Genomic DNA, 26,748 nt, shown 5'->3' with positions numbered 1-26,748 from the left:
GATCATTCAATATTTCTGTATGGCTTCGGGTAGGACGGGTTAACTCAATCATGATTCCCTTATGTAAAATAACATTATTCTAGGGGCTTCATTTTTTATACTTAAGGCCAAATTCCCCAACCCTTAGAAATGACTCTGGCCGATTTCATTAAATAATTTTAGATTATGCTTGTTAGATATTAATTATTAATGTGATCATCTTTCTCTTTCTTAAAAAACAAGCCTTTATGATGCTGACATTTAAAAATTATTAGGAAAATTAAAACTATAGTCTGATATCCCTAATTGCTGTTAATATAATATCATAACATACATCATAATTATGATAATCATCATCATAATAATCATCATCATGATAATTATGATATCTCTGGTAAAGAATGGAAATTGGAATAATTGTGGAAAGCTTAAAGAAGTGTAATCTGAATAGATAGTATGAAAACTGTTTTTTTTTTTTAGTCAATTGAACTGAAATAGACTTCTCGAGCAGTGAACACGAAATAAAGAAAAATATTTATTCTTTTGCGTTTTATTTTTGATACCGGTTAGTAAAATATAAATTGTACATATAAGTCTCAAATTGATAGTCGTTATTTTATTCTAAATTTTATTTTATTTCATTTACCAAATGGATGTTGCCAAAGTGATAATCAGTTGTGTGCCCGAATTCGAGGGTCACTAAAATTGTTCGTTACTTTTAAATAATCTATAATTTGTTTCCACCTTTTTCAAATTTGTATCTTTATTTTTATGGTCTGATACAGCTAAATTTCCTGGACAGATGATCATGTGTTTTAACACTAAGTATAAAAATTTAACTGAGAATTTTCGTATTTCTCTGATAATAAACTAACATTCTATTGAAGAAATCTTTAAAAAAAAGCTTAGATTTAATCTTTTATGTTATTAATAAATTTCTGGTTGTTTCAGTGTTTATTTATAACAGCATCTATATAATTTTCTAGATTATTGTTTCACATGTATTAAAGTAAGTAAATGAAAATGAAGAAATATAAGCTGAATGTTGTTGCTTATTTTAACGTGAAGGGATGTACAGAATATAGTTTTTTTTTTTTTTTTCTTTTTCCGAGAATGACGAAATAAATTTTAACTAAATTAAAGATCCATGGAAGAAATGGTCCACTTTCACAAACTGAGAGGGAAACTAATTATGGTTTTACCGTGAAGTAATTAATCTAAATTTGTGCAAGCTTCATATCAATGTCTTTGACCCTGTTCACCCTGCTGTTCGGAATAAGTATTTCACACTGTGTTTGCAATCTAGATATATTTTTACTTTCTCGTACACAAAAAGAAATTATTACAATCGATACGAATTTCGACAGTGAAATTTGCGCTTTTTTTTACGTTTTAGACTCCACGGATTCGTGGAAAAAACTTTTCTGAATGTATCTCTATTTCGCCGAATTGTCTATTTCACTGAGAATTTTATAATTCAAAAACACAATGACGGAGAGACAATTCTAAACACAATGATAATGAGAAAACTGCAATATGTGGTTGTATTTTCATATAAATTTTAGATTTCAATAAAGTTTTTGACTAAATCTGAGGTCTAGAAGCCTTTCGCTTTCGTATAATAACTCAAAAATATAACAAATTGTACGAAATTTAATTTATGGCTTTATCAAATGAAATAGAAATATTAGTTCAAATTTAGACCAAATCTTTTGGATATTTGATAATCATTTCAATCTTATTATGACCATTCAATCATGGATTCTACTTAATTGTGACTTTTATTAAATTATAGAAAGAATGTCCACAACATGATAATGAACACCATTGTGAGGTTAAAAATCTATTAAAATTGGTGTGGGATATCCTTGAATTTGTCTTCCATTTCATTTCATTTATCTGTTCTCCAATAAAACTATAATTGCAATTATTATCCGCCAATAATCAATATTAATATATCTTTATACATGGATCTTCACTCTAACCGTAGCCCCAAAGCTAATTCCTGCACCGCTTGAGAGAAGTATATATTTTTAATTAGAAAAATGCATTAAGTGAAGTAAAGAATTATCTTTTATGACGTTTCAATCAATAAGTGCTGAAAAAATTGTGAAATCTAAATTTTTAGACAGTCTGCAAATCATGTAAATCATGTTTGTAATCTTGACATATTATCAATTTAAACCAAAAACGTTTTTGTATCCGGAATCGCAATTGCCCGAGTTGTAAAGCTTTGAATTTTACATGTTAGATCAGTCAGCAGTTGTTTCGAGAAAAAAGCGTCCATTGATTGACTGTTGAAATGGTCAAAATGACCTAAATAAATGAATATTATTTTAGGGTTTTGAATACTATTTTATTCAAGACTAGCCGCCTTCGGCGACCAGCCTGTTCGCCAATCTTAATGTTCGTTTAAATTTTAATAATTAAATAGGTTGAACCAGAATTTAATATTTAATATTTTATGCAATTCCAACTTTAATAGATTCTTCATCAAAATATTTTAAAACTTCAAATTTTGAGAGTCATATAATTCACTCATAATATTAGAAAGGCCTTCAGTCATAACGTGATATTTAACTCTCTAATTTTCTGTTACCTCTCGTAGAATTTACGCTTTAAATTAAAGTGTAAATGATTAATCTGCAATTAATATAATAATATTTTTTTTACTGAAACAAAGCATTTTTTTAATAATATGATTATTGATAACAGAGTCACTGAGCGTTTAAACTTTATGGGCACTAAAGAATATCTTTCTTAATTTATGTAATATCTCAAGAATTTGTCAACAAAATTTTCTCAGATTCATCATGAACAGATCGATTCATTAACAATGTTCATTTTAAATGCATCAAACACTAAGAAAATAAAATGAATCGTTTAAAATAATCGGTCGAAAACAGGTTTAAAAAAACTACTTAAAAAACGATGTACTTAAAACTATAAGCATATACAAAAAATATATAACTAACATAAATACAATTTACTTACAAAAGCATGCAACTAACCTAAAAATAATTTAAATCATCCGTTGATAATAGTTGTTATGACAACAACGTATGCGTGAATTTTCTTCGCCAGTTATTACGGTAACGCAAATGCGTGAATTTTTCTACGCCAGTTGGGGTAACGCTATGCAGATTAGACATTTTTAATTTCCTTTATTCTGTGTTATTTTAATTCAAAAGTACTTCAGAATGAATCTGAAACATGGATTAATTAACAATGTTTAATTTTAAATGCATAAAACATTAAGAAAATAAACAGAATCGTTTGAAATAATCGTCCGAAAAATCTTAACCCTAGCCTCATTACTGTTGGGAGAAAAAAGAACTGAAGCCTTATTCATTTGGCGGTGGGGAAAATGGAAGATTTTTTTGGCGGGAAAGTTAGTTTTTAATTAATAATTTTTTCTAAGTTTCTAAGTTTTTAATTCTAATTAAAAATTCAAAAAAAGGAACCCCAGGTGCACATTCCCGACCTCTATGGTATACATGTACCAAATTTGGTAGCTCTATGTCAAATGACCAGGCCTGTAGAGCGCCAACACACACACACACATTGAGCTTTATTATAAGTATAGATTATTTCATTAATTATGACCAATATGACTGAGAAACTTTTTAGATTTCTGCTATATGATTTTAAACTTCAGGAATTTTCAACTGTACATTTATTGGTCCAAACGTCATAAAAATTATTATTTATTTCCTTTAAAGCACTTTTTTAACTGGAAGTTTATATCTATTTCTAAGTTTAGAAATTATCTTTTGAAACACGATTGAAGTAGAACACTCTGTGTAATTACAAAAACTAGAAATTCTAATTTAGAGTGATAAGTTGTAATAATTCCTTAAATAAATTCATATAGTTATTTAACTAAGAAATCAAATATTCATATAACAAGCTCTCTTAAGTCATATAATTCACATGCTAGTCATTTCTATATTTGTTCGGAAATTTTTCTGCAAAAGCGTCATATTAAATGAATAGTAAATTGTATAGAAATACAAAAAAATTAAAGTTGCGTAACATAAATTGTTACTAGTTTGGAGGTAAATAGTTTCAAAATAAAAGATGTTTATAAGATTTCTGATTACAATAAGGAATTGCATAAAAAAATACTTTTCAGCATAAAAAAAGCAATACTTTTCAGTAATGCGTAACAGCAGGTTAACGATAAATTTTATGCATTAAAAATAAAAATTATGCTGTACTGTTATATTTTTCAAATGTTATTCAATAAAAAGAAAATATTTTATAGATATATACTTACATGCTTCTGATAACAATGTACATAAAAAGACGAAAAGAACTTTGGCAATCTGAAAATAAATAAATATAATATTACAATTTGATAAAATAAAGCATGTTTAATAATATCATTATTAAATTGTATTAAATTGGGCTTAAATAGACTATAGAATAGTATTTCAAAAAATGCTTGTATTAAGTCGAAAAAATTTATTTAAAAAATTGTGACACATTAAAATAAATCAATTGTCTATGATTTAAGCTAAGTTTGCGATTTCTTGTTGCTTAATATTTTAACAATAACAATTTTTATGTTTTTAATATTGATATTAATAGCAATGTTTAATCAATCAGTTTAATATCAATAAATACTTGTATCTTTTAAAAAAAGCATTTTTAAAATGCTTGGGTCTCACAGATCAAAATTTTTCAGTCCCTGCATAACATGCTTTTTATTTTAAATTTTAGCACTGTTGATGCAAAATGGTGTTTAGTAAAATTTTAGAACATTTTGATTTATATCAAAGTCATATATATAAATTTTTATCAGAATATTTATTTGTGCATTAATAAAAAATAGGCCCATATTCGAAAAATCAGAATTCGAAAAAAAAAGAACTTTTTATTAAAAAAAATAGATATAAATCTGCAGGAAAGACAGAATTCTGAAATTTCTCCAGTCGGAAATCCATGATACTGACAAAAATGAAAGATGAGCACAACTAACATTGCCAAATAGAAGAATGAATAATTGTAAAATAAAAAATAATGAAAATAAAAATTGGCAATAGGCAAGTAGAATTTATGGAATTTTTGATTCTAAAATAATTCTCGATTCTTATTATCATTATAATAAGTGTAAACTTATTTCATTATTGTTAAGAGATATATTTTCGCGTAAGAATTGTTTTAACGAAATTAAGTGATTCAGTTTTAAAAATTAATAGTCATCGTAAAGATCGTAATTAAAAATAAAAAGAGAAAAATAAATTATTTTAAGATTCGTGATAAATAATTTGAGAGCATTCAGTATAATAATAATAAATTTACTTTAAATTTTCTGTTCTTGGAACATATATTCACTTGGAATATATATCAAAAATAAATAAACAGCGTTTTTTTCCTTTTTCTTTTCTAATACTTTTTTATTTTTGAAAACATTTATAACCTTAATTCGCTTGAATACATGATTATTACATATACAATATTTGCTTATGTTTTATTTTCCTTGTACGAAATCTTATAATTTAAATAAATTTCTAATAAACTAAATATTTTAATATTTAAAAAGAAATCGAAGTTGGAGGATTCTGATTATATACAAAAAAATTATTTACAAAAAAGTTATTGTTATTTTTTTTCAAACAAATTATGTTTATTTATTTAAAAGTAAAATTCTTTGTATCCTTTTTTGTACAATATAATTAAAATAATTATGACAATATTGCCAGGAAGGATATATATAATGAGACGCATTTAAAAATCGATTTACAAAAACATTTTTGAATTATAAACTTCTTAGGAATATAAAATATTAGTTTTTAATTGTATTCTCAAACTCAAAGGGTAACTGACCTTAAATTCAAATGCATTGTGGTTAAATTTCATGATTAACTCTTTTGTTGCCAAATTAATTGATTGTCAAAATATGGGTTAACATCAAACGTGTCAATAAATTTCAGAAATTAAGTTAATGAATGATACATTCATTTATAATTACAAAAGAACAGGAAGGAAATAATAATGATTTATTTAAAATTAAAAAAACCAAAACAATTTTGTCAATTAAATGAAAGCAATTCCGATTTATTTACTTTGATGTATTGAGATTGATATATTTGGATATCTTTCTCCTTGTGAACAAAAAAATTTAATTAGTTGAATTGATTGACATGATTTTTACTCTTTCTTTTACTTTCCTGAGAATGAAACTTTGACATCAAACAATAATAAAATAATAAAAATTGGTTATATAAAATTTAGTTTCTAAATTGAAAGCGGAAAAGTGAATTTTTTCCTGATTCAGATTTCCTTAAATCTTTTAACAATACACCTATTGTAAACATGTAACAATTTGGTTAGGAAAATATAAATCCAATAAAAATGAGATCAGAAAAAATGCACATAAGTGATATAATATATTGAGCTTTTTGATGTAGAACTTCTTTAATAACAATTTTTTAATCTATTTAATTTTTTAAAAAAAAACCTAAAATTCATTCAGAGAATTTCAGATTAGTTCATTCCACAAGATTAACAATATTAATACAGTTTATAATGCATCAGGCGATAATTTAAAACTGTCAGTTATTTTAAATAATTTGTCTTAGAGCTAACAAATTTGGCACATATGTACTTTGAAGAGTGATAATATGCACTTCGCAGCGAATTTTTGAAGCTTAGATTAGAATTTTAATTAATAAAAAATGTAATGAAATTTTGACATTTTTCTGATTTAACTTCCAAAAATTTCACAGCAGAAGAAGGATTTTTACATCACCTTAAAATTCAAAAAATTTCTTTTCAGTGAATCAGTTTATGTCACAAGATTTTTTCGAATTTATATTTAAACCAATTAAGCATATTTTGAGAATTTATATTTTATTACTGAAATGAAATTCAAATCTTATTCATTATTTCTAATTATATTTCATCCAGGCTTTTTTCCCCATTATTTATGATCAAAATATGAAGAGTCGGCTTATTTTTTCATATTGAAGAGGTCTAAATATAAGGAATTCTTTTGAATAAAACTTCTAAATTTTAATTTTACTTAAAATAAAAATTTAACTTCAGAAACAGTCAATGGCGAAAATTTTTAAAATGTACCCATTTTCATCATGCTGGTTGTAGTATATAGATTTAATTGGATGTATAAAAATATGGATAGAAAATTAGAAAACAATAAGCAGAACGGTGTAAAACTTTTCAAATAGCATGAATTATATACCTAACAAAATTTAAAGTTTAAACGAACTTTACTTAAAATGCCATTTAGACGTAAATAGTTTTCTTAGCAAAAAGAAATGTCTTTAGTTAATTGCTATTCATATATTAGTTAATTGCTAATTCATTGGAATTTTTAGCAGACATTAAACCCAATGAACTAATTAGTCGCTGAAAGTAACCGTAAGAAATATGTGATATCATATTTCTTACGGTTTCCGTTCAATCATAATGAGCTCCAGTTGTCCATTTGAGTTCTATATTCACGTGTGTTGTGTTGTGACTTATGGCACTCTACAACCCATTGACAAGCGATTTAAGCCGAGTGAGCGTCTGTTGTTTTTACAGTACCGCTAAATAGGGTCAAAAGTACGACTTAGCTACTTCATGCGTCCCATTCGCTTGCACAATCCCTTTTTACATGGGGCACATTCACACAACTCACAGATAGAACACAGAAGAAGAACAACCATGCCCGAACCGGGACGCCCAGATCACGAACGTCAGCTCTGTATTCTTTCTTTAGTTTTACATTTTTTTTTTTTTTCTTGTTCTTAAAAATTCGGAAATATTTTTTTTTCCGCCATAGCTCAAATTCTGCTTTCCAATTAGTTTAACTCTAAACACAAACAATCAAGAAAAGCTTAGAGTTATTACCGAACACGAAGATACAACAAATGGCATGAGAATGGCCACGTGTGTTTGGAAGTGTTTTACGTTGCCATTCGGAATTTTCTTACTATCGATCTACGCTCTACTAATTCTGTGGCTAATCCTGCTTTACAATGAACGGGAATGTAATGCAAACAGTAAAAAAATATGAAAGGAGGACGATATGTCATAGCAAAACAATGTGGATTAAAGCAAAATAAAAGTGAACGTTAAAATTGCTTATTGGTATAATTCAGAACATGTTTTAGTTCGCAAAATAATCTATCTGAATGTGCTCCATATAGCTGCTGCAATTGTAATGTACATTGATCCTGCTTGTTTGAGCGAAATAAAAGTAAATTCAGAGATTTCCTAAACATTCTTCCAAGACATACATGAAAAGAGAGTTTCTAATTTATTTTTTAATTGCAATTAAAATATGGTAATATTACAGGAAAACAAATTTCCACAAAGGACTTCTTTTAATTTTCTTATTTTTGCTAAGGGTATATAATTATTTAGAAGACATATCACTATTAACTATCCTGCCAGAATAAAAAAAAATCCATGATTTTTTCATTTTCTACGCTACCTAGAAACAGATTTCTGAATAGGCAGACTAAGTAGTTGCCTAGAATTGCTGGACTGAAGAGGTGGAGGGGTAACACAGGCATGTTTATTAAAAAGTGCTAGTAGCCCACTTGCGAAATAAATAAATTTGAAGAAAAAAATATAAATAAGACAAAATGTAAATATATATTTGAAATAAAATACATTTTGAATTAGAAAATATTAAGACTGGAGAATGTATACACATACATTAAAATCATTAATTAAAACAAAAGTAATTACTTTTGATAATATATTAGAACATGAATTACTCATTAACGGGTTGTGACATAATCCATTTGACAGGTTCCGTGAAATTATAATTTTTAATGTTATGCTTATTTAAAATCTATTATTTCTTAAAAATCTTTCATAATAATTAAATATTTATATTTGAATCTAAATATATTGTTAGATTATATTACTTTAGTTATTATTTCCCATGATATACATGTTAGAAAGCATATAAATAAAAACTTATGCATATTTTTTAGAAGTTACTAAAAAAATAATAAAAAAAATTCAATAAGATATTGATTAAATTAAAAATGTGATGAAATTATAAATTAAATTTTCCAGTTGTCAAAAGGGGACCTCATAATGCTCATTGCCTGGGGATGTAATATGCCTAAACCAGCCACTGAACATACCCATATAAAAACAACAAAAACCTATTTCTATCAAAACCCACATTTATTTACATTTCTGACCTCTTGATTCAAGTCAATATTTTATAAATGTACTTAAATTTAGTTAAAGGAAAACAGAGTCAAACGGTTAAAATACTGCACACGATATTAGATAAATTTTCAAGCGTCTTCTCTTAAATTCACTGAATAAAAAATTATGTTCACTATATAGTAATCATGTGCACATTTTTTTTTATACTTTCTCATCTATAAAGTATAGAAGAAATTGTAATTGTCAAAAAAATTCGAATTCGAGATTTTGATGAGTCTCCACTTTGACACCTTTCTGAATCCAAAAACACATTTTTGGAAGCTCATGAACATGACAACTGAAAATCGCTTTCAGTTAGTTAGATAGATGAAATTTGGTATATAGACTTGCGACTAAATTTGTAGATTTCTATAAAATTTTGAATGCAATCTATTTACAAGAAGTTCGTTTATCTGACTCTTTTGTTACAAAGTTAACTCGAGGATTTCAAAATGCAAAGAACTAAATACATAAAATCTAGTACACAGATTTTGAATTTAAAATATAAATTCTTATCAAATTTTGAACCAAATTTTTCAAATAGTTGACTCTCTGTATTTCGCATGCATGTAAACACAGTAACCCATAAAATGTGTGACTTTAATCAAAGAAATTCTGTATGTTAGCTTTTGACTACAACTGCAATTCCTTGTCAAATTTTGGTTTCATTAGGCCTGCAATAAGCAGTTAAATACGATACTCGCATGATATATCATCAAATCGTCAATTTCGTAACTATTGTTTGCTAATAACATGCAAGGCCGTACACAAGGTTCATAATTTTATTTAATTTTATCATCTCCCTCCATTTAGCTAGATTCTCGGATGGGTCGTCCGAGATCTAAAAAAAGGTCACGGCATTGCAATTCAAAAAATCTAGCCACTTTCTTTTATTATACACTAGCCGCCTTTGGTGACCAGTCGGTTCGTCAATCTTAATGTTCGTTAAAATTTTAATAATTAAATATTTTATGCAATTCCTACTTTAATAACTTCTTCATCAAAATATTTTAAAACTTCAAATTTTGATAGTCATATAATTCACTCATAATATTATAAAGGCCCTCAGGAAAGTTAGTTTTTTATTAATAATTAAAATTCTAATTAAAAATTCAAAAAAAGGTGCATATTCCCGACCTCCAAGGTATACATGTACCAAATTTGGAAGCTGTAGGTCAAACGGTCTGGCCTGTAGAGCGCCAACACACACACACACACACATTGAGCTTTATATAAGTATAGATATATGGACTTTATAGTATATAGTATACATATATGGACTTTAACTAATTATCGGTTCTTCTCTACGTGAATGGGTATACTGTAGATGGGTTCGAAACAGAAAAGATTTGGATTCGAAATGTTAAATCCCACTTTTTTGTTATACAAACATAAAATAAGGGATGCCGAAAGAGTATTCGAAAAAATGACATTCTGCATGCAATCACTATTGAAACGCATCCTAGAACAAAGAATAACAGCGAAAGTGTCGCTTCTGTTTTTACTTCCTTTGTATTTTGGGTGCGGCACATGAAAACAAGGAAATATCCTTTATGTTACATAAATTTGGTTTTAAATTTAGTGAGCAGTTTTGAAGAGATGTTGAACAATAACAATAACTGCGGTTTCGGATTCTATTCCATTACATTCTTTATTTAAACTATCAAAAGAATAATATCCTTTTTTGTGTGATACAATTATGTAAGAAAAGGAAAAGTATTCTAAATATAACTAGGGTGTTTCCCGGTTTGATTTTAGAATTCCAATTGGGTTACCTAACACTTAAGTGTTAGATAACCCATATATGTTAAACAATGCCGAATAAAGATTTATATGATCCCCTAACAAACAAATGTTATAGCAAAGCTTAGATTTGTGTTCATATTTTCGAGATAATTTATTAATAATAATCTACTGCAAACAATGCAAGCACGTCATCAAAACACAGGATGATCATAATCAATCTTTATTCAGTGCATTGTGTAGAAAAAGGTAACGGGCAAATGAGTATCAAATTTTGGTAGCATTCGTTGTAGATTATAGAGGAACGAATGGGAAATGAAGGGGTTCCAAAAATGAAACTATGAAAATAACTAAGTGCAAATATAATTCATTCGTCAATGTGTAATAGTTCAATTACACTCAGAAAACTAATTAAGAATGAATAAATAAGTGATATCGAAATATAATACGTACTAATAATCTTCATAAACATGCAAAAATCAATTTCATTAATATACTACAATAGATTCCCCTTGCAGTGATTATATTGGGTTCAAGCCAAAGTGACATTGCATCCAAATGATCAATACAACCGAAAAGTCACAAAAATACTTCAATTAAAAAGGAATAACAAGGACTCCAGAAAAAACAAATCACGAGACATCATTCATTTAATTTAAAAAATCGACACATTGTATAGAATTGAAAAAAAATCATGCATATTTCATTTTTTAAATCTTTTTAAAAAACACATAGTTATCGAGACAAATATTTTTTTAATTATCAAGCATTTGTTGAAGAAATCTAAAGATTCAGAACGCTATTGAAAAAAATCTTAAAGTCTTCAGTCTTCGGACGAAGAAATGGTCCACTCACTCGTCTATTCGTTTATTAATCTTCATTTCATTCGTTCATTAAATCTTCAACGCGTATTCCGCGTCCCATCCTTCCTACATCACTTTCAAATTGTCATTCTTCCGGACTACAGATTCAATAGCACTACGACACATTAGCAATTAATTAAGTGGCAGTTGGGAAATTTTCAACGTACCTGCAACCTCCAACTGATTAATTGTTAGTCTGGGAAATTGATCATTCTCTTTCAAGAGTTCGCAGTTTTCTTACATGCCCAACGAGTGACATTTGCTCCTTAAGAAACCGACAACATTTGGTCGCAATATAACACTGATAATATTTGGTTAATTCACTGAATGGAAGGCAGTAGAACACTGCAAAGGATAGAGAGTTGATCCAGTGGAACTAGCAAATCAATTTTTTAAACCTTTGATCTTATCTCCGGCCTTTGACTTTCTCGTCCGACCATCGGAATTGATTCTACAACCGGTGGATTTTGTACGCATTTAGATATGAAAGGTCTGTTCCGTCGTGTTTTGAACAGTACCGCTAATTGATCGTTGCATCAATTAGCGGTTTGACGTATTGTAGCTACCTTTGAAGACCATCTGTACTACCATGATTTTAATGACAATTAAATTCAAACGTCAACCAACTTTAATGAACTACATCTTATCATTTAAATTAAAAGCATTATTTTTAATTATACTTACACACTAAATATAGAGCAATCTAAATGATTAAATCTTAACGCAAAGTGACCAATTTAATTAGTTATATCTTGCTAGGTGTTGAAGCGATGGATTAGATAATTTAGTTTGCAATATCTCTCAAAAAATAGAAGGTGATAAGCGACAGGCAACAGTTAGTAACATATCTAGAAGTCAAGAATTTTCATATGAAATGAAAATTAGAGAAATCGGTGTAGCGGTGGCTGCCGAACGGAAACTCTGTCATGGTTTTTTTTCTCTATATAAAATATACAGAGAATTAGGGTTTTTTTGTATTTTCCATAAAATGGAGAGATGATTAGGGAGAAGTGACCATTGATGGTTGATCAATAATGGCAGATGTTATGAACTTTCATATAAAAATCAGTACAGGGTTGAGGATTCTGGTTGGGATTTTTTTTTCACATATAATATATGTAATTCGGCGACTTAAAAAAATATTTCTCTCGAAAATAAACGATGTCACGGGGCTGTCGAACATTGATTGTCCAGGTATCATAAACTTTCATATGAAATAAATATATATGAAATCGAACCAGTGAGTAAAGCTCGGAAGTGACTCTTTAGTTCTCCTAATTATTTTAAATATATAGATATAAGATAAAGTAAAGTTAAATGCTTTAATTTAAATAAGGGTAATTTTTAGCAAATATTTCTTTTCGTCTTAATTTTTGCGTCATTTACTTTACTGGATTTTGAAGAAGTTCGTTGTAAATTTATAACTACGAATTAAATTTATCTGAATCCTCCTTGTGTCAGGGTTCTATGGTAAAAACCCGATTCCTTTAAAAATCCAGAGAATATGTACATAAATTCTCTGGATTTTGAAATTCCTTTAAAAATCCAGATAATCCATCTTTTGGGAGTTTTTTTTTTTCCATAAAAATCTCCTGATTTTTAAAACAGACTTTCTGCTTCGTCAGCACGTTACTCTTTCGCCTACAAAAAGAAGCCAATACGTATGGCAAAACGTAACTTCCAGTGTCACTTAAGGTCGAACAGAACTCTATTTTACACTGCATTTAGCAATCATATCCCTTCTTACATAAGATACTCAAAAGATTTCAAATTAAGATACTCAAAGGATTGTGAAATCAAATTGGTGCCGAGAACTTCACGTTAGTAATGAATGGACATTATTCGCTCCATACATCTTGAAAATTATTTAATTTTGTTGGGAAAAGTTTTTCTATTTTGACCTTATATGATTATTAGATGAATAAACTGAAACAATTCGATTAAAAGACCATTAAAACCATTCTGAATTCTTGTGACACAAAAAAACGACGATAAATCATGAGAATTTAATCATTTTTATGTCATAAAAAAACTGTCATTTTTTTATAGATATATTGCATGAATGCAATTTATTTATTGAAGAAATGACCCAATATGTTTACCTCAGAAGTGATTGATGTCGCAATTATTATTTTGAAAAAAAAAGATAATATCAACCAGATAAAATTGCAGATTATTATTGGAATGTGAAAAGGTACATGGAATGTTTTGGCGAAATGGCCATATTCATCAACTGATATGAAGTTTGGGAATTGGTAAAATTTTCTCAATCTGAAAGATACAAAATTATTGAAAATTCATCATCTTTGTTGATCTTTATATATATATATATAGTATATGGGTAACTAGAGACATATTTCTTCTATCTAAGTTTAGAATATATTTAATAGCAATAATAAAAAAGAACATCGAATAATAAGAAAGAAAGGATTGTGCCGAGTCTGCTTGGTTAAGGGTCATCTTGCTTCTAGATGTCAATCTCAAATAACGTGTCAATTGTGTTCTAAAAGACATTTAAAGTTCATGTGCCCAAATATTGGATGTAATAAGTCTGATTAACCCAAACAAAATGTAAAAGACAAAAAGATTAATGAAAACACAGTTGATTCTTTACATTCTCGAGCAACGAATGAAATTAAATTACAAACTCTTGTTGTAAATGTACATGGCATCAAGAAAGAGCGTAAAGCTAGAGCTATTATCTCTACGGAATTGCAAAAATCATATATTTTGAGATCTATTGCTGGGGATTTGGGTTTTAATTTGCAGAAAGAAGAAGAATTTTGCATTCTAAAATTAAAATTCAATTTTTAATTCACAATCGTTGAATTTATGACAGTATCAAAAATGAAAATATAAAGTAACAACACAGTGTATGAGTATTTTTTAAAGAGTAGAGCAGATTTATGATTCCTTGAAATGATGAGACATCTTTTAAAAGAAATTTTAATTCGGATTATAGAATGAATTGGATTTTTGACAACTATAACAATGAATAATAAATAGCATTTCAGCTATTGTTTTAACTATTTCTTATATCTCATCACTTTTATTTCAAAATGATGCATGTCAAATTCGTTAAAATTTTGTATTGTTGCAAAACACGTATATAAATCATCTACAATTGTTTTTAAATTCTTGTATTTTTTTATAGAATGCTTTTGGCGCAATTAGTAACTATCAAAATTTCGTATGTTTTGCGGTATGTAAGTTTTGGCATAAGACTTTTGATATTACAGCGACAACACATGTATTTATCAACAGATCACTAAATTATACTGTTCAAAGTTTCTTATTTGAAATTACTTTTAAAAGCAGAAGAGAGTGTGTTAAATAGTTCACTTTTTATGGGATAAAAATACTGTTGATTTCAAATTCCCGTAAATGTAGGGTTATAATTTATTTTTTATTCTTTATATTACATCTTTTATTGTATATAGAGAATAATTATTAACAATTTAATAACAAGTTGAAAGAAAGAAAGTTCTTTCACAATAGAATTATTATCGTTGTCAGTGTCAAGTTTGGAGCAACGGCGCTGATTTAACACTTTCAACGCTACTAAACTACTAAATCTACTACTAATCTAATAATAATTATCTAAATCTACTACTAAATCTAAACTACTAATCTACTACTAAACTATTTTACTAATACTACGCAATCTGAACTGGCATAAGAGACAAATTTTAGCCCACAAGCTAAAATTGGAAGCTGATATATTGGATAAATATTTAACTGTAATTGAAAGTATCGGAAAGACGAGATATCTCGTCGGTAGCGTCGAAAGTGTTAAACTTCTCTACTTTAGGATCACATAAAAATCGTAACCAATTAGAAAATATGTTTATTTTAATAAATAAGCTGCACAAATCTCTGTTATGCATTAACTAAGCTGTGGACTTCATAAAAAATATTTAAACAAAAAAAATTTTAAATATTTCTAAAGAAAACTCTGACAATAAGCATCCCCTTGTTGGTGTGATGCGGAAGTTTGGAGTGTTTGGTACCTACAAGTGAAACCTTTGTCATCAGACCATGATTTAAAATTATGAGTTTGTCCAAAAAAAAAAAAAAAACTTTAATGTAATAACCAAAAAAAAACTTTTTTAAGAACCTCAGTGGTATAATATAGATGAAGACAGGTGATTCGAATGCTAATAATTCATATTAGAACGATATGGAAAATATGTTTTGATGCACAAAATATTCCGTTCATACAACCTCTTAGAAAATCCACTTCTTCAAGCTCAATTGTGTAGTAAAGTTAGAATGCAAAAATAAATTCCCAGATGTTTCATTCTTTCTGATGTATATTCTTTCAAAAATATTCTTTCTACAGGTATACAAACATGAATGTCTGTTTGTATGTCTTTTCATACAGTTTTTGGCCGATCTTGATAAAATTTAACGCACGCGCTCTTCAAGACAAAAAGAATGCCATTTTCATTTTTTCAAAAATTTTAGAATTTGATGCTTTCAACCTCATTTTCGGAAAACATAATCTCACAAAAGTGTTTTATACACTTTCTTAAATTCAAAATACTGCCTTTTTAATCATATTAATCTCATTTTTATGCATGTTTTTTTCTCTAATTTTAATGCTTTAAAAAATTTAATTTGATGTAACATAATGATTTGTAACAATGTCATTAATGTATTTATTATAAAGCTCACATTATTTTTTTTTTGTTTAATCAAATCATTCATTCAGCCGTGTGCTTTGTCAATGTTAATATTAATTTTTTAATATCGATTCTAAAGTAGTATTTATACTTCTGCTTTAATTTTGCAGAATACACATTTTTCAATTTTCAAGTGGACTAATTTCAAGTAGATTGATTCTATTGAATTCATATTTATTAGTCTTAATAAGTTGTAATTTTAAATCAATCCATTCCAAATTAATAGTTTAACTACCAGTGAAGCAACTACACTGGCCAAAGAAGTTGGCCGTAAAAGATGACTAGTTACAGATGACTACAGTTTACTGAATTAAGGTCTTAAAAGTAGAATTTTTTTTTCAATTCAAATTTAACACGAGAGTTTGGAAGCAATTCTGTCCTTCATTGAATTGAACATTATGCATGTCAAGTCACCTCGTATCCTCAATACAAGGATTCGTATTCACTACATCAAGAACATTCTTAACTATAAATTAACTAACAAAATGGTTTGTAGTCACGTTCAACATTCTAATATGCAAATTTGGTCCTTCACAAAATAATAACAGAAAAAAAAAGAATTTAAAATATATACTGCCTCAGAGCAAATAAAATAACTAATTAGTTTTTCCTGATCTGCTCATTTGGGCGAGCACGTGCCGTGCGCTTCATCTAATCCAAATGAAAGTCATCGGCTTCTTTTTGCTAAACAGCCAGGAGGAAACAAAAGTCTTCCGATAATAGGTCATCCCCACTAGAAGGAAGTAGATGATACAACCACTTGTGGAACTGCAAACGACAGCCGAGTTGAAAAGGAATTCACTTTTTCCTCCATTGCTACCGGTTAGGATATTATTTATGAAGAGCAGTTTCACGTTGAGAATTTTATAGAAAATTTTGCCCATCGTTTCAGAGTTACGAGATAAGTATGATTTAGAGGCCATAAATCAATGGTGATAATTTCGTCAAAAACTACTTGTTGATGGTATTTTTTTTTTTTTTTTTTTCTTTACATTGAGAGGCCCTTGAAATGGGATGGTGGGGTGGCAGAAATAGAAACCTATTTTTTTAACCTCAATTTTAATTAAAAAAATTTGGGGAGAATATAGAGGAGAACCACAGGAAGATGTTTAGAATATAGTAAAGTTTAGAAATAAATCTCTAAAAGTCGAAAAAGTAATTTAAAAAAATAAATCATAAATAATCAAGCAAAAGAATGTGGGAGTTATTTTTGGCTTATTCTGTTCGATTCTGATTGGTATTTAGGTAAAAAAGAACTGCAATTCTACAAATTTACTGTTTTAGGAGAGTTAAGTAACAAAGAGGACATTACTCAAAGATTCATTTAATACTCTTTTGTATGATCATTGGAATCCTATTAGAGAGTCTTATCTATGAGCGTGTATTTCTAAATTGTTCCATTTCATAATCATAAGAACTTTCAAATCATTACACATCATTTCTTTTTAAAACCGAAGATAATTCAGATAAAATTCGGTGTTTTAAATTGAAATTTCAAATGAATCGTATTTTATTTTTATTTAGAACAGTAAGTATAATATTTTTTAGATTTTTATGTCCTAAAACTATTTTTTAGATTGACACAATCTGAAGAGTAATATGTGTTTTTATCTTAAATTTAGCTTTTATTTTTCAGCAGAATAAAGTAATAACAATAATGGAAGGTTTGGGTAATAAAAATTATTATAAACTATCAAATCTTACCACATTCAATTTTAAACATTAAAGAATAGTATAATCTAGCTAATTTTAACTAAATACCACAGCTAGAAATTTCAACAGAATTTTAGACTCTGCTTAAAACAGCATTTAAGTTGAAGAATTCCCCGGTATCCCATCGAAATCTCGCTTCCAGTCGACAATTTGATATCAAAGACAAGAGTTATTCATAGATATTTACATTGAGAATGTGTATAAAACAACTCATCACTATCATTTCTTTTTCCTTTTATGCACCTGTGAGTTTCTATACGTCAGATTGTTGTCATTTATGATGAAGGTTTTTGGGGATCGCAAGTCCATATATTTCCTCCAGACTGTGACACTGTAACCGCGGCTTTATTTAAATTCTCAGCTGTAAGTTCTAAAAGCATTTTTTTTTTTTTTTAATATTTCAATGCATTTATAAAACAATATTTCTTCTAAATTATGTTTGAAGAAAGTAATTTACTCGTAATTTATAAACGCTTTATAATCGAAATTTTGAGAAATAAAACTTTTTTCATCTTGCTCAGAAAAAGGAATACCTTTTCAATTAAAAGAAATTTTACCAGAAACTTGCATCTGAACTAAAATAAATTAATAAAATTGATAAATAAACCTGACTAATATTTGCATGTTTCAAAGTTTTGTTTACAGTATTCTTTCTTAAATTCTTGAATAAATGAAACAATAAGGCACCTTTGCGCTATAAATATCTATATAAAAGTATCCGGTATCTTTTTTTCTTTGATAATGAATGCAATGAATTCATAATTTTCGGTTAAGGAATTCATAGAATTTAATAGTATGTACTTGAAGTTTCGTTTGACGTCTTCTTTATAATTTTAAATTATTATTGATTTATTATTTTGTATATTAAAAATTGTACTTGAAACAAAAATAATTTGAAATAGCATAAACTTTCTAGTATCACAAACTTTTCGAGATGAGAGATCCAATTCTCTACATTATTTGAAGCTACTAATTATTACTTGAAGGCAAAGAGCTTAGAAAATATATAGCAACAAAGTCTGTTATGGATATCAATAGTATTTAAGAACTTGAATGAAGGCGGCTAGATGAGTTTTATTGACAAGATCTTTAGACAAAGAAAAACGAAATATTGAATTGAGCGGTTTTAACTTTTTTTCTACAGTACAACTCTATAGGTATTTTATATATTATTATATTTATAATAGTATATTTATAGGCTATATATAATATATAGAATATTTTATGCATTTGAATAAGACATGGGAAATGTTCATTGACTTCTTTGTAACTGAGCACAAATAGTTGTCTGAAAGGTTGAATTTATGAAAGAGATCTGGTCAATTGCATAGTTCATCTTATTTAGAATTCCATGTTTAACTAGAAAAACATCTGCTGGAAGAGCAAGAAGTTACTAACATCAAGCTTCACTTTCCCAATGATGGATAATTTGAATGATGATTATTGAACCATTTTCATATTTCTGATGCTCAAATCATCATTACATGTTATATAATTTTCAAAAGACATTATTTGCTAACGTATAATTATTACCGACACGGAGAAGTAGAAACATGATGATTGTATCAAAAATAAACGGAAGTGGGTTACTTATCGGCAGCATAAATTATGTAATTTATTCCATAAGAAAGAAAAAAAATGAAGCAAAAATTACTTCCGATTTTTTTTTCCGAATTTATTTAACGCTTGCAGCAACCAGTTGAAACGCATTTTATATATAATTAAAGTCGTGAAAGTTTTCAGAGGAAAAAGAATATTACGTTTGAAAACAATTCAATATTTTTTCGGTAGCTTGTGATCGTTAAATCCTGTCAATCATCATAATTATTGTCCCTTCACAAACTGATTAACGGATTGAATTTATTCAAAATTGACCTCAATATTTACATCTCGTGATAAAATAAATACGACACGAATATACACAAATCGTTTGGCTCTTGATTTATTTATCGTCTCATGCAATTTTTTTAGCTAAACATTCGCTGTTTAAAGATTAATTAAAGAAAATGGCTCCTTCAAATACATTGTTTTTTGCTATTTTGACTATATTTTACGTATTATTTGCTCATAAAACATGCGATTGTACTTTCGATATCAATGATCGTCAACTTCAAATGGTTGCTGATAGTTTAACGATGAAAGAATGCCGCAAATTGTCTGAATCATTACACGAGAAAGCTTTTGCATTGCATGAAATTCCGAAAGGTTAGTATTCTTAACAAAAATGTAGATCATTTAATGACAAAAGAAAAAAAAAACGTTTTTACTAATTTCTTAAGCTATTGCATTCTTTCTTCCTAATTTATTATTTATTTGGGCTAAACTTTGATATACAGTCATTTGGCGCCTTGCGAGGTTGGTAATTTTTCGGTGGCGCTTTTGTTACCGTTACGCTATTGTTACCGTTCGCGCAACTTTCGGCCATTTCGCTTTTTGGCAATAAATTATTTTTTTGGCGAAAATGACTGCAAAAAGCTCAAAGTTGCTCCTTTATTTGTATACAAAAAAAATGTTTGGATTGAAATCCTTAATGCGATTCGTTATTGTTTGAAATCCTTAATGCGAATTTAATTGCTTTATAAACAGTTACCATTGAATTCTTCAATTACAAGAGGAAAAAAACACTAATATGTTTAAATGTAATGTCTCATTAGTTGTGTTTAAATAAGAAACACAACTAAGAAAGAGGAAATATTAAATAATGTTTCATGATTCATTTCAGATTTGGCTATTTACGGCATGTAATTGATACAATTGGAGTGTATTTCTCCTACTTCAATATAAAATTATTAATGGTAGTTATTAATTAACGGTGAAGGGTTGGCGATTCGTGGGATACATTTGGCGAGTTTTCGCTCTTTCACCGTTAATTAGTAAGTACCTTATCATTCGAGTCAATTTCAATAAATAGAAAGGTTTAAGGATTATAATAAAACTAGTTCTTCAACTCAAAATTAATTTTTGTGAGGAAAGTTAAGAAGTTTTTAATTGAATTAGATTAATAAATACAATTTAGTAAGCTTGAACAAAGTACATTAAATCAAATAAATACAAAAATTAAACAAATTTTGCTAAATGATAATGAGCATTACATCAAATATATATATATATAAGAAAATGGATGAGAAATTTGCCTTTAACCACATTTAAATAAAAGGAATAAGTGAATTCGCTTTATAAAGACAGGAGAAATAATACATAAAAATAGTCTGTAGTAAGCTAGAAAAGTTTATAAATTTAATACATGGTGCGTATTCAACAATTTTTTGCATCTTAATTTTTTTTTTTTTTTTTTTTTTCACTTTTCCGTATACGAAGTATAGAGAAAGTACTTTAATCGTCAAAAAATTCGAACTCGATATTTCGACGAATCTCCCCATATCAGACCTCGACAGATTCAGAAAACACATTTTTTGAAAATGTCAATCTGTCTGTGTCAAAGATAACGCAAAACCGCTTTGAGCTAGATAAATGAAATTTGATGCATAATTTTTACATAACATTTAAATTTTCGTAAAATTTGAGCATAATCTATTCATAAGAAGTCTGTGTCAGGTAGTACGAATATAATTTAACACAATGACTTCAAAACGAAGAAAGCTAGATATAAAATTCGGTACATTGATTTAGCATCTATAATGTAGATATTTATCAAATTGTGAGCCAAATCGAACTAAGGGTTGACTGTCTGTGGATCGGTACTTTCAGAAACATGTAAACTCATTAACTCAAAAATACAATGATTTAAATATATCACATTTAGTATATGATTTTATGAGTGAAAGTGTAATTCTGTGTTGGTTTCTGTGAGTTTGGAAAAACGCGCCTAAAACACAAATTACAGTTTTCATATTTTTTATTAACCCATAAAATATGAAAAACAGTTAATCGCCACAGAAACTCCTCAAGGATCACATGATAAATTCAGTAAAAATTCTACGAGTCGCGTCAGAGGTTAATATTTCGTAACTATTTTACGCCAATGCCATTCAAGTTATTCTCTTGCATAACACCTTTTTTTAGAGAGTATGCGTGAAAATTTGGGGATCACTCAAGTTGGTTTATATGTATGTGCAGTCAAATCTTGTGCTTTTCTTCCATGATCACATCGAAACTTCAGGTCTTCTTTTAGGATAATATGTATAATTCTATAGCTTATTCTCTTTTGTATGATTTAAGCATGGGCGGCCAACCAATTTCAATCTTTACAGCAATTGTTATTCATTTATCGATTTATATTTATATAAATAAATGCTCTATTAAGTCCAAGGCATTTTAATCGTTAAATATAAAAAAATCACAATCAAAGAACTTGCTAACCATTAACTTTCAGCCTTCCAGCTTTCAAATATTTTTCAAATTTTGATTTGTACAAAAACATACAATAAAACTCTGCACAAATACTAGAAAGTTACCAAATGTATAAACAGAAGTATAAATTGTTTTAATAAGCGATTACATTAATTCTTATTTTCTAGAAGTTATATACTGAAATTTTGTAAAGGGTAAATTAATACTGTTTTAATAAATTATAAACACTTTTTTAAATGTTTCTAAATGGAATCTCATGATTGAACATAATATAACAAACTTCATCAAGCACAATTCTGTTCTTCTGATGCCTCCAGTCACCTACTTTAGCATACAGAAAATTAGAATTTCTTCACATCGAAATCACTGGGGTTTTCATATTTCGATCATTTGAAATAGTGCAATTCACTTTATGCTGAAGGTACGCAGCATAAAAGTCAATTTACATTTTTTAGGTGACACCGAGCCAAAACAAGTGTCTTGCTTCCGACTTCTTCAACACTGGAACACCCATGAAGGCAAAGGTCAAACATTTCACCAATTAGCGGTCAGATTGAAACAGCTGGGCCATCACGACATTGCCAACCGATTATCTCAATCTGTATCTGATGAAAAAGTGGGTGAGGTTCAAGATCTCTTCCTCAAGGATCCCTTCAAGTCCAAAATCGGCACGAATTCACCTCTTCTGCAAGAGAGTCCCCACGTCCAGACCGTGCCTCCAAGTAAGAAACCTAACAATTCCTGGACTTGCTACGAAGTGGCAGAAGTGGTACTTTTCTTTATTGCGAGTGTGATTTTTCTCAGCTTTTGTATTCTACTTTTCCTTAAATTCCTTCTACCAGATTCGTTCGTGCGCATGCGCGCTTCGTTATACCGGTCTTTTGTTGGAAAGCGACCAGAAGACGAAGATATATATTTCATTATGTAAAAGTTTGTTTTGGAATTAATGAAATGGCATAGTAAAAATTAATTCTGAAAGACTTGAATAAATTGTTTAAGTTTTGTTAAAATATTATATTTATCGGGTAGAATTTTGATAATAAATTTAAGAGATTCTTTTTAAGGTGATAAATTTTAAACTTAATTAAAGTTGGTAAAAAGGCCGGGATAGCCTGGTTGGTAGAGCGTCGGATTCGCTTCCCTTAGGTTGCGAGTTCGAACCACGCCGGCCGAAGATTCCCCGCGTGCTTGGTGGTTGACGCGCGTTAAATCTGTCGTGGTCACAAAGTCCTCCATGTCGAGAGTAATACCACTGGGGGTACTGGATCAGGGATGATCGTTCTCTGATTCAGGTCTAAATTACTATCTGTGTTTGAGTGAATGAAATGCATGAATGAAGTCCGCCTCGTAAAAAGGGTTGTGACGTGTGTGCAGCTAAGTCGTTCTCTTGGCCCTAGATGGCGCTGCTATAGAAACAAGAAGCGCCCCCCCCCCCTGGCTTAAATCCGCTGTCTTGGGACAGTGGGCTTGCCTATGGCAAGTACCATAAGAAACAACAATAACAAAGTTGGTAATAAGCTTACAAAATCTAATGCTCTTTTATTAATTAATAACAAAATATAACATCTAAATTTTGTATTAAATATTGAATTCGATTTTTTCAAATTAGACCACCAAATATTTGACTTGACAAAAACTATTTCCAAAACTAACGATATTTAAGTTTGTTTATAGCAGAAGCGAAACAGAAAAAAATTAGTTCTCATGGCACAGCTCCCCCACAAACACACACACATTATATCTGATCTTTAAAAAGTGAAACAGACACACTAATATTTGTCTTCTGTGTGCCTGGGGTTTCAGTACTTACCCAAGCAAATATGCTTGGTTAAATATGGCTAAATCTTGCTCTTGTACCATCACTACAAAACAACTTGAATGAATCGAGAAAATATTTAATAAACTATTAGTCTTTTTCGACGACTAGCTGTTCACCTGCCAGATTAATAGTATTAATTTAAGCATGTCAGTCAATTTCGATTACTTATATCTTATCACAACAAAAAAGCACTATTTTAATTTACAAGCAATAATTATAGAGCATTCTAAATGATCAGTTATGATTGAGAAGAAGTGAAATTAATTTGCGACATCAGGAAAGATGTCGAGACTGAGGTGTCTCTCAAGATTTTATTTTGTGATATCTTTCGAGGATGGAGGACTGTGTCAATATACGACAGTTGATAGGTCTTAAGTTATCATAGGAAATAAAAATTGGTAAATTCAATGCGGGTTTTGCGGCTGGAAAATTTTGTCGTGATTTCTTCTTATAGAAAATATACAGTGATACAGTGTTTTGCGATTTTTCTCGAAAATATTTATTGGAATATTTTGTATCTAAATTGTATCTAAAAATCATGAGTTTTTATATAAAACAGAAACTAACGAAATAGAATAAGTGTTTGGGCCGGGCGATTGATTCATTGGCCTTTTTCTTATTGTAAATATTTAGATAGGTAATGTATTGCAAGAGATAGACTATTCGCACGTGTGGATTTTATTTGTTTTAATACATGAAATCAGGCAAGCTATAAATTCAGTGAAGTCCATTTATGCGATTTTATAGCCACCTACACAACTTGCAACAAGCATGACAAGCAACAAGATCATTTGTGTATCATCTGTTAAGTAATTTGTTTCGTATTCATTTCTTTATTTAAAATACGAGGTTGATTTCAAAATTGGACATTAGGCACGCGTTTTAAATTATACCAAGTGAACAAGAAATGATTCCTTTGATATTTTTAATTTGAGAAACTTCACAACTAAATAACTTCACTTACAAACTTCACAAAAACAAAACAAACTTCACTTACTAAATAATAATATTTCGAGCATTATATACTTTTTAAAATATATCAGATAAATTTAAATGTAAATATTATTCATACAAATCTATACAGTAAATTATATTATTATTACAGTATATTATATATACAGTAAAGTATAAATTCTCGAGCGTCGGGAATGAACTGGAAAAGAAGAAAATTTTGTAACATTTGATGTCAGAAGTGGGATTTCTCGAACTTTCCAGTATGATCCATTTTGTCGCCAAATTCATCGCCAAGCCGCCAAATGGTCGCCAAGCTCAGCACGCACAGGACAGATTTTACAAAGGTTTTAACGGCTTTTCCAGGATGACACTATTCGGGCCGGGTAGCAAAATTGCAGATTTGTAACAATATATATCTTATTAATTAAAAAAATTACTTTAAGACGTCTTTGCATCACAATGATTTTAGAGCACAAGCTTAACAAAACATAACACACATCCTTTTTTAATTATGTAATCACAATATTTGTATTTAAAATAAAGAAAAAGAAAACATCTTCGGTATCCGGGTCAAAAGGAACTAATATTATCATACATTGAGTAATTTTTATTAATTGATCCGAAAAGCAAAGAAAAAAAAGAAAGCCATTCATCCGTAAACGAATTACCGATTAATAAATGGTGCTTCTCGGACCGCTTACAGCTGATTTGTTGATGCGCACAGTGTGTTAAATAGTAGCTCTGTTTATACAATGCTGTTGTTCGCTTTTTTAACTAACGGCATCCACAGTTTGTTTGCAGGTTTGAGATATTTTTCTACGTTATGACCTCCTTCTATTCTCAAATTGCGCCGAAAATTTGAATGATTTCCAATTATTTGCTCGGCTGCAATTATTCACGCTAGAAAAACTATATCATGAGAAATAATGAAATAATTGTTAACTATTGATACTTTCGGCCATTAACATTACAACCTACAAGCTTTAGATGCATTCATTCTGATAAGCAAGAAATTAAAAATATTGTATGCATTATTCATTTATTGCTAAAAAAATTTAGAAATTTTAAAAAATGGCTTTGACAAAGTCAGGTTATTTCGTATGATCAAAAAAAGATTTGGAATGGGCATCATATTTATATATTTTTGCAACTCATTACATGTAAATAATAAGCACGACAATGTATCACCATAATTTGGTTTCTGAAATAAGTAATACTTTTTTTTCGATTGCTGATAAAGTTTTTTTATCAAGTGGTCTTTATCCCAATTGTTCGAAAAAAGTAATATTACTGTTAAAAAAAACGGCAGTGATTTTCCAAAAATTTCTCGTACACTGTCTATAACACTTGAACAGAACGTCTTATATGGCACTAGCGTTAAGAAATATTAACCTTTGCCGTGAATTTGGCGATTAATCACTGGCATGCGTAAAAAGAATCCCAAAATCGTATTTGTGTTTTAGACACGTTTTCCCAGACCGATCGAAACAAAAATTTT

The 26,748-nt window shown here is 28.8% G+C and overlaps 1 protein-coding gene across 1 annotated transcript in view; it reads right to left on the bottom strand.

Annotated features, from left to right (window-relative positions):
* The window catches only part of LOC129988813 (probable endochitinase), a 107,328-nt gene that overhangs the window by 26,815 nt on the left and 53,765 nt on the right, over positions 1 to 26,748 (bottom strand). Inside the window, exon 2 of the mRNA XM_056097084.1 lies at positions 4,259 to 4,307. Coding sequence (XP_055953059.1) covers positions 4,259 to 4,307 — 49 coding nt within the window. The remainder of the gene's footprint in view (positions 1 to 4,258; positions 4,308 to 26,748) is intronic.

Source organism: Argiope bruennichi, chromosome 10 (genome assembly GCF_947563725.1).
Source record: "Argiope bruennichi chromosome 10, qqArgBrue1.1, whole genome shotgun sequence".
Taxonomy (NCBI): domain Eukaryota; kingdom Metazoa; phylum Arthropoda; class Arachnida; order Araneae; family Araneidae; genus Argiope; species Argiope bruennichi.
This window is presented reverse-complemented; position numbering and strand designations above follow the sequence as displayed.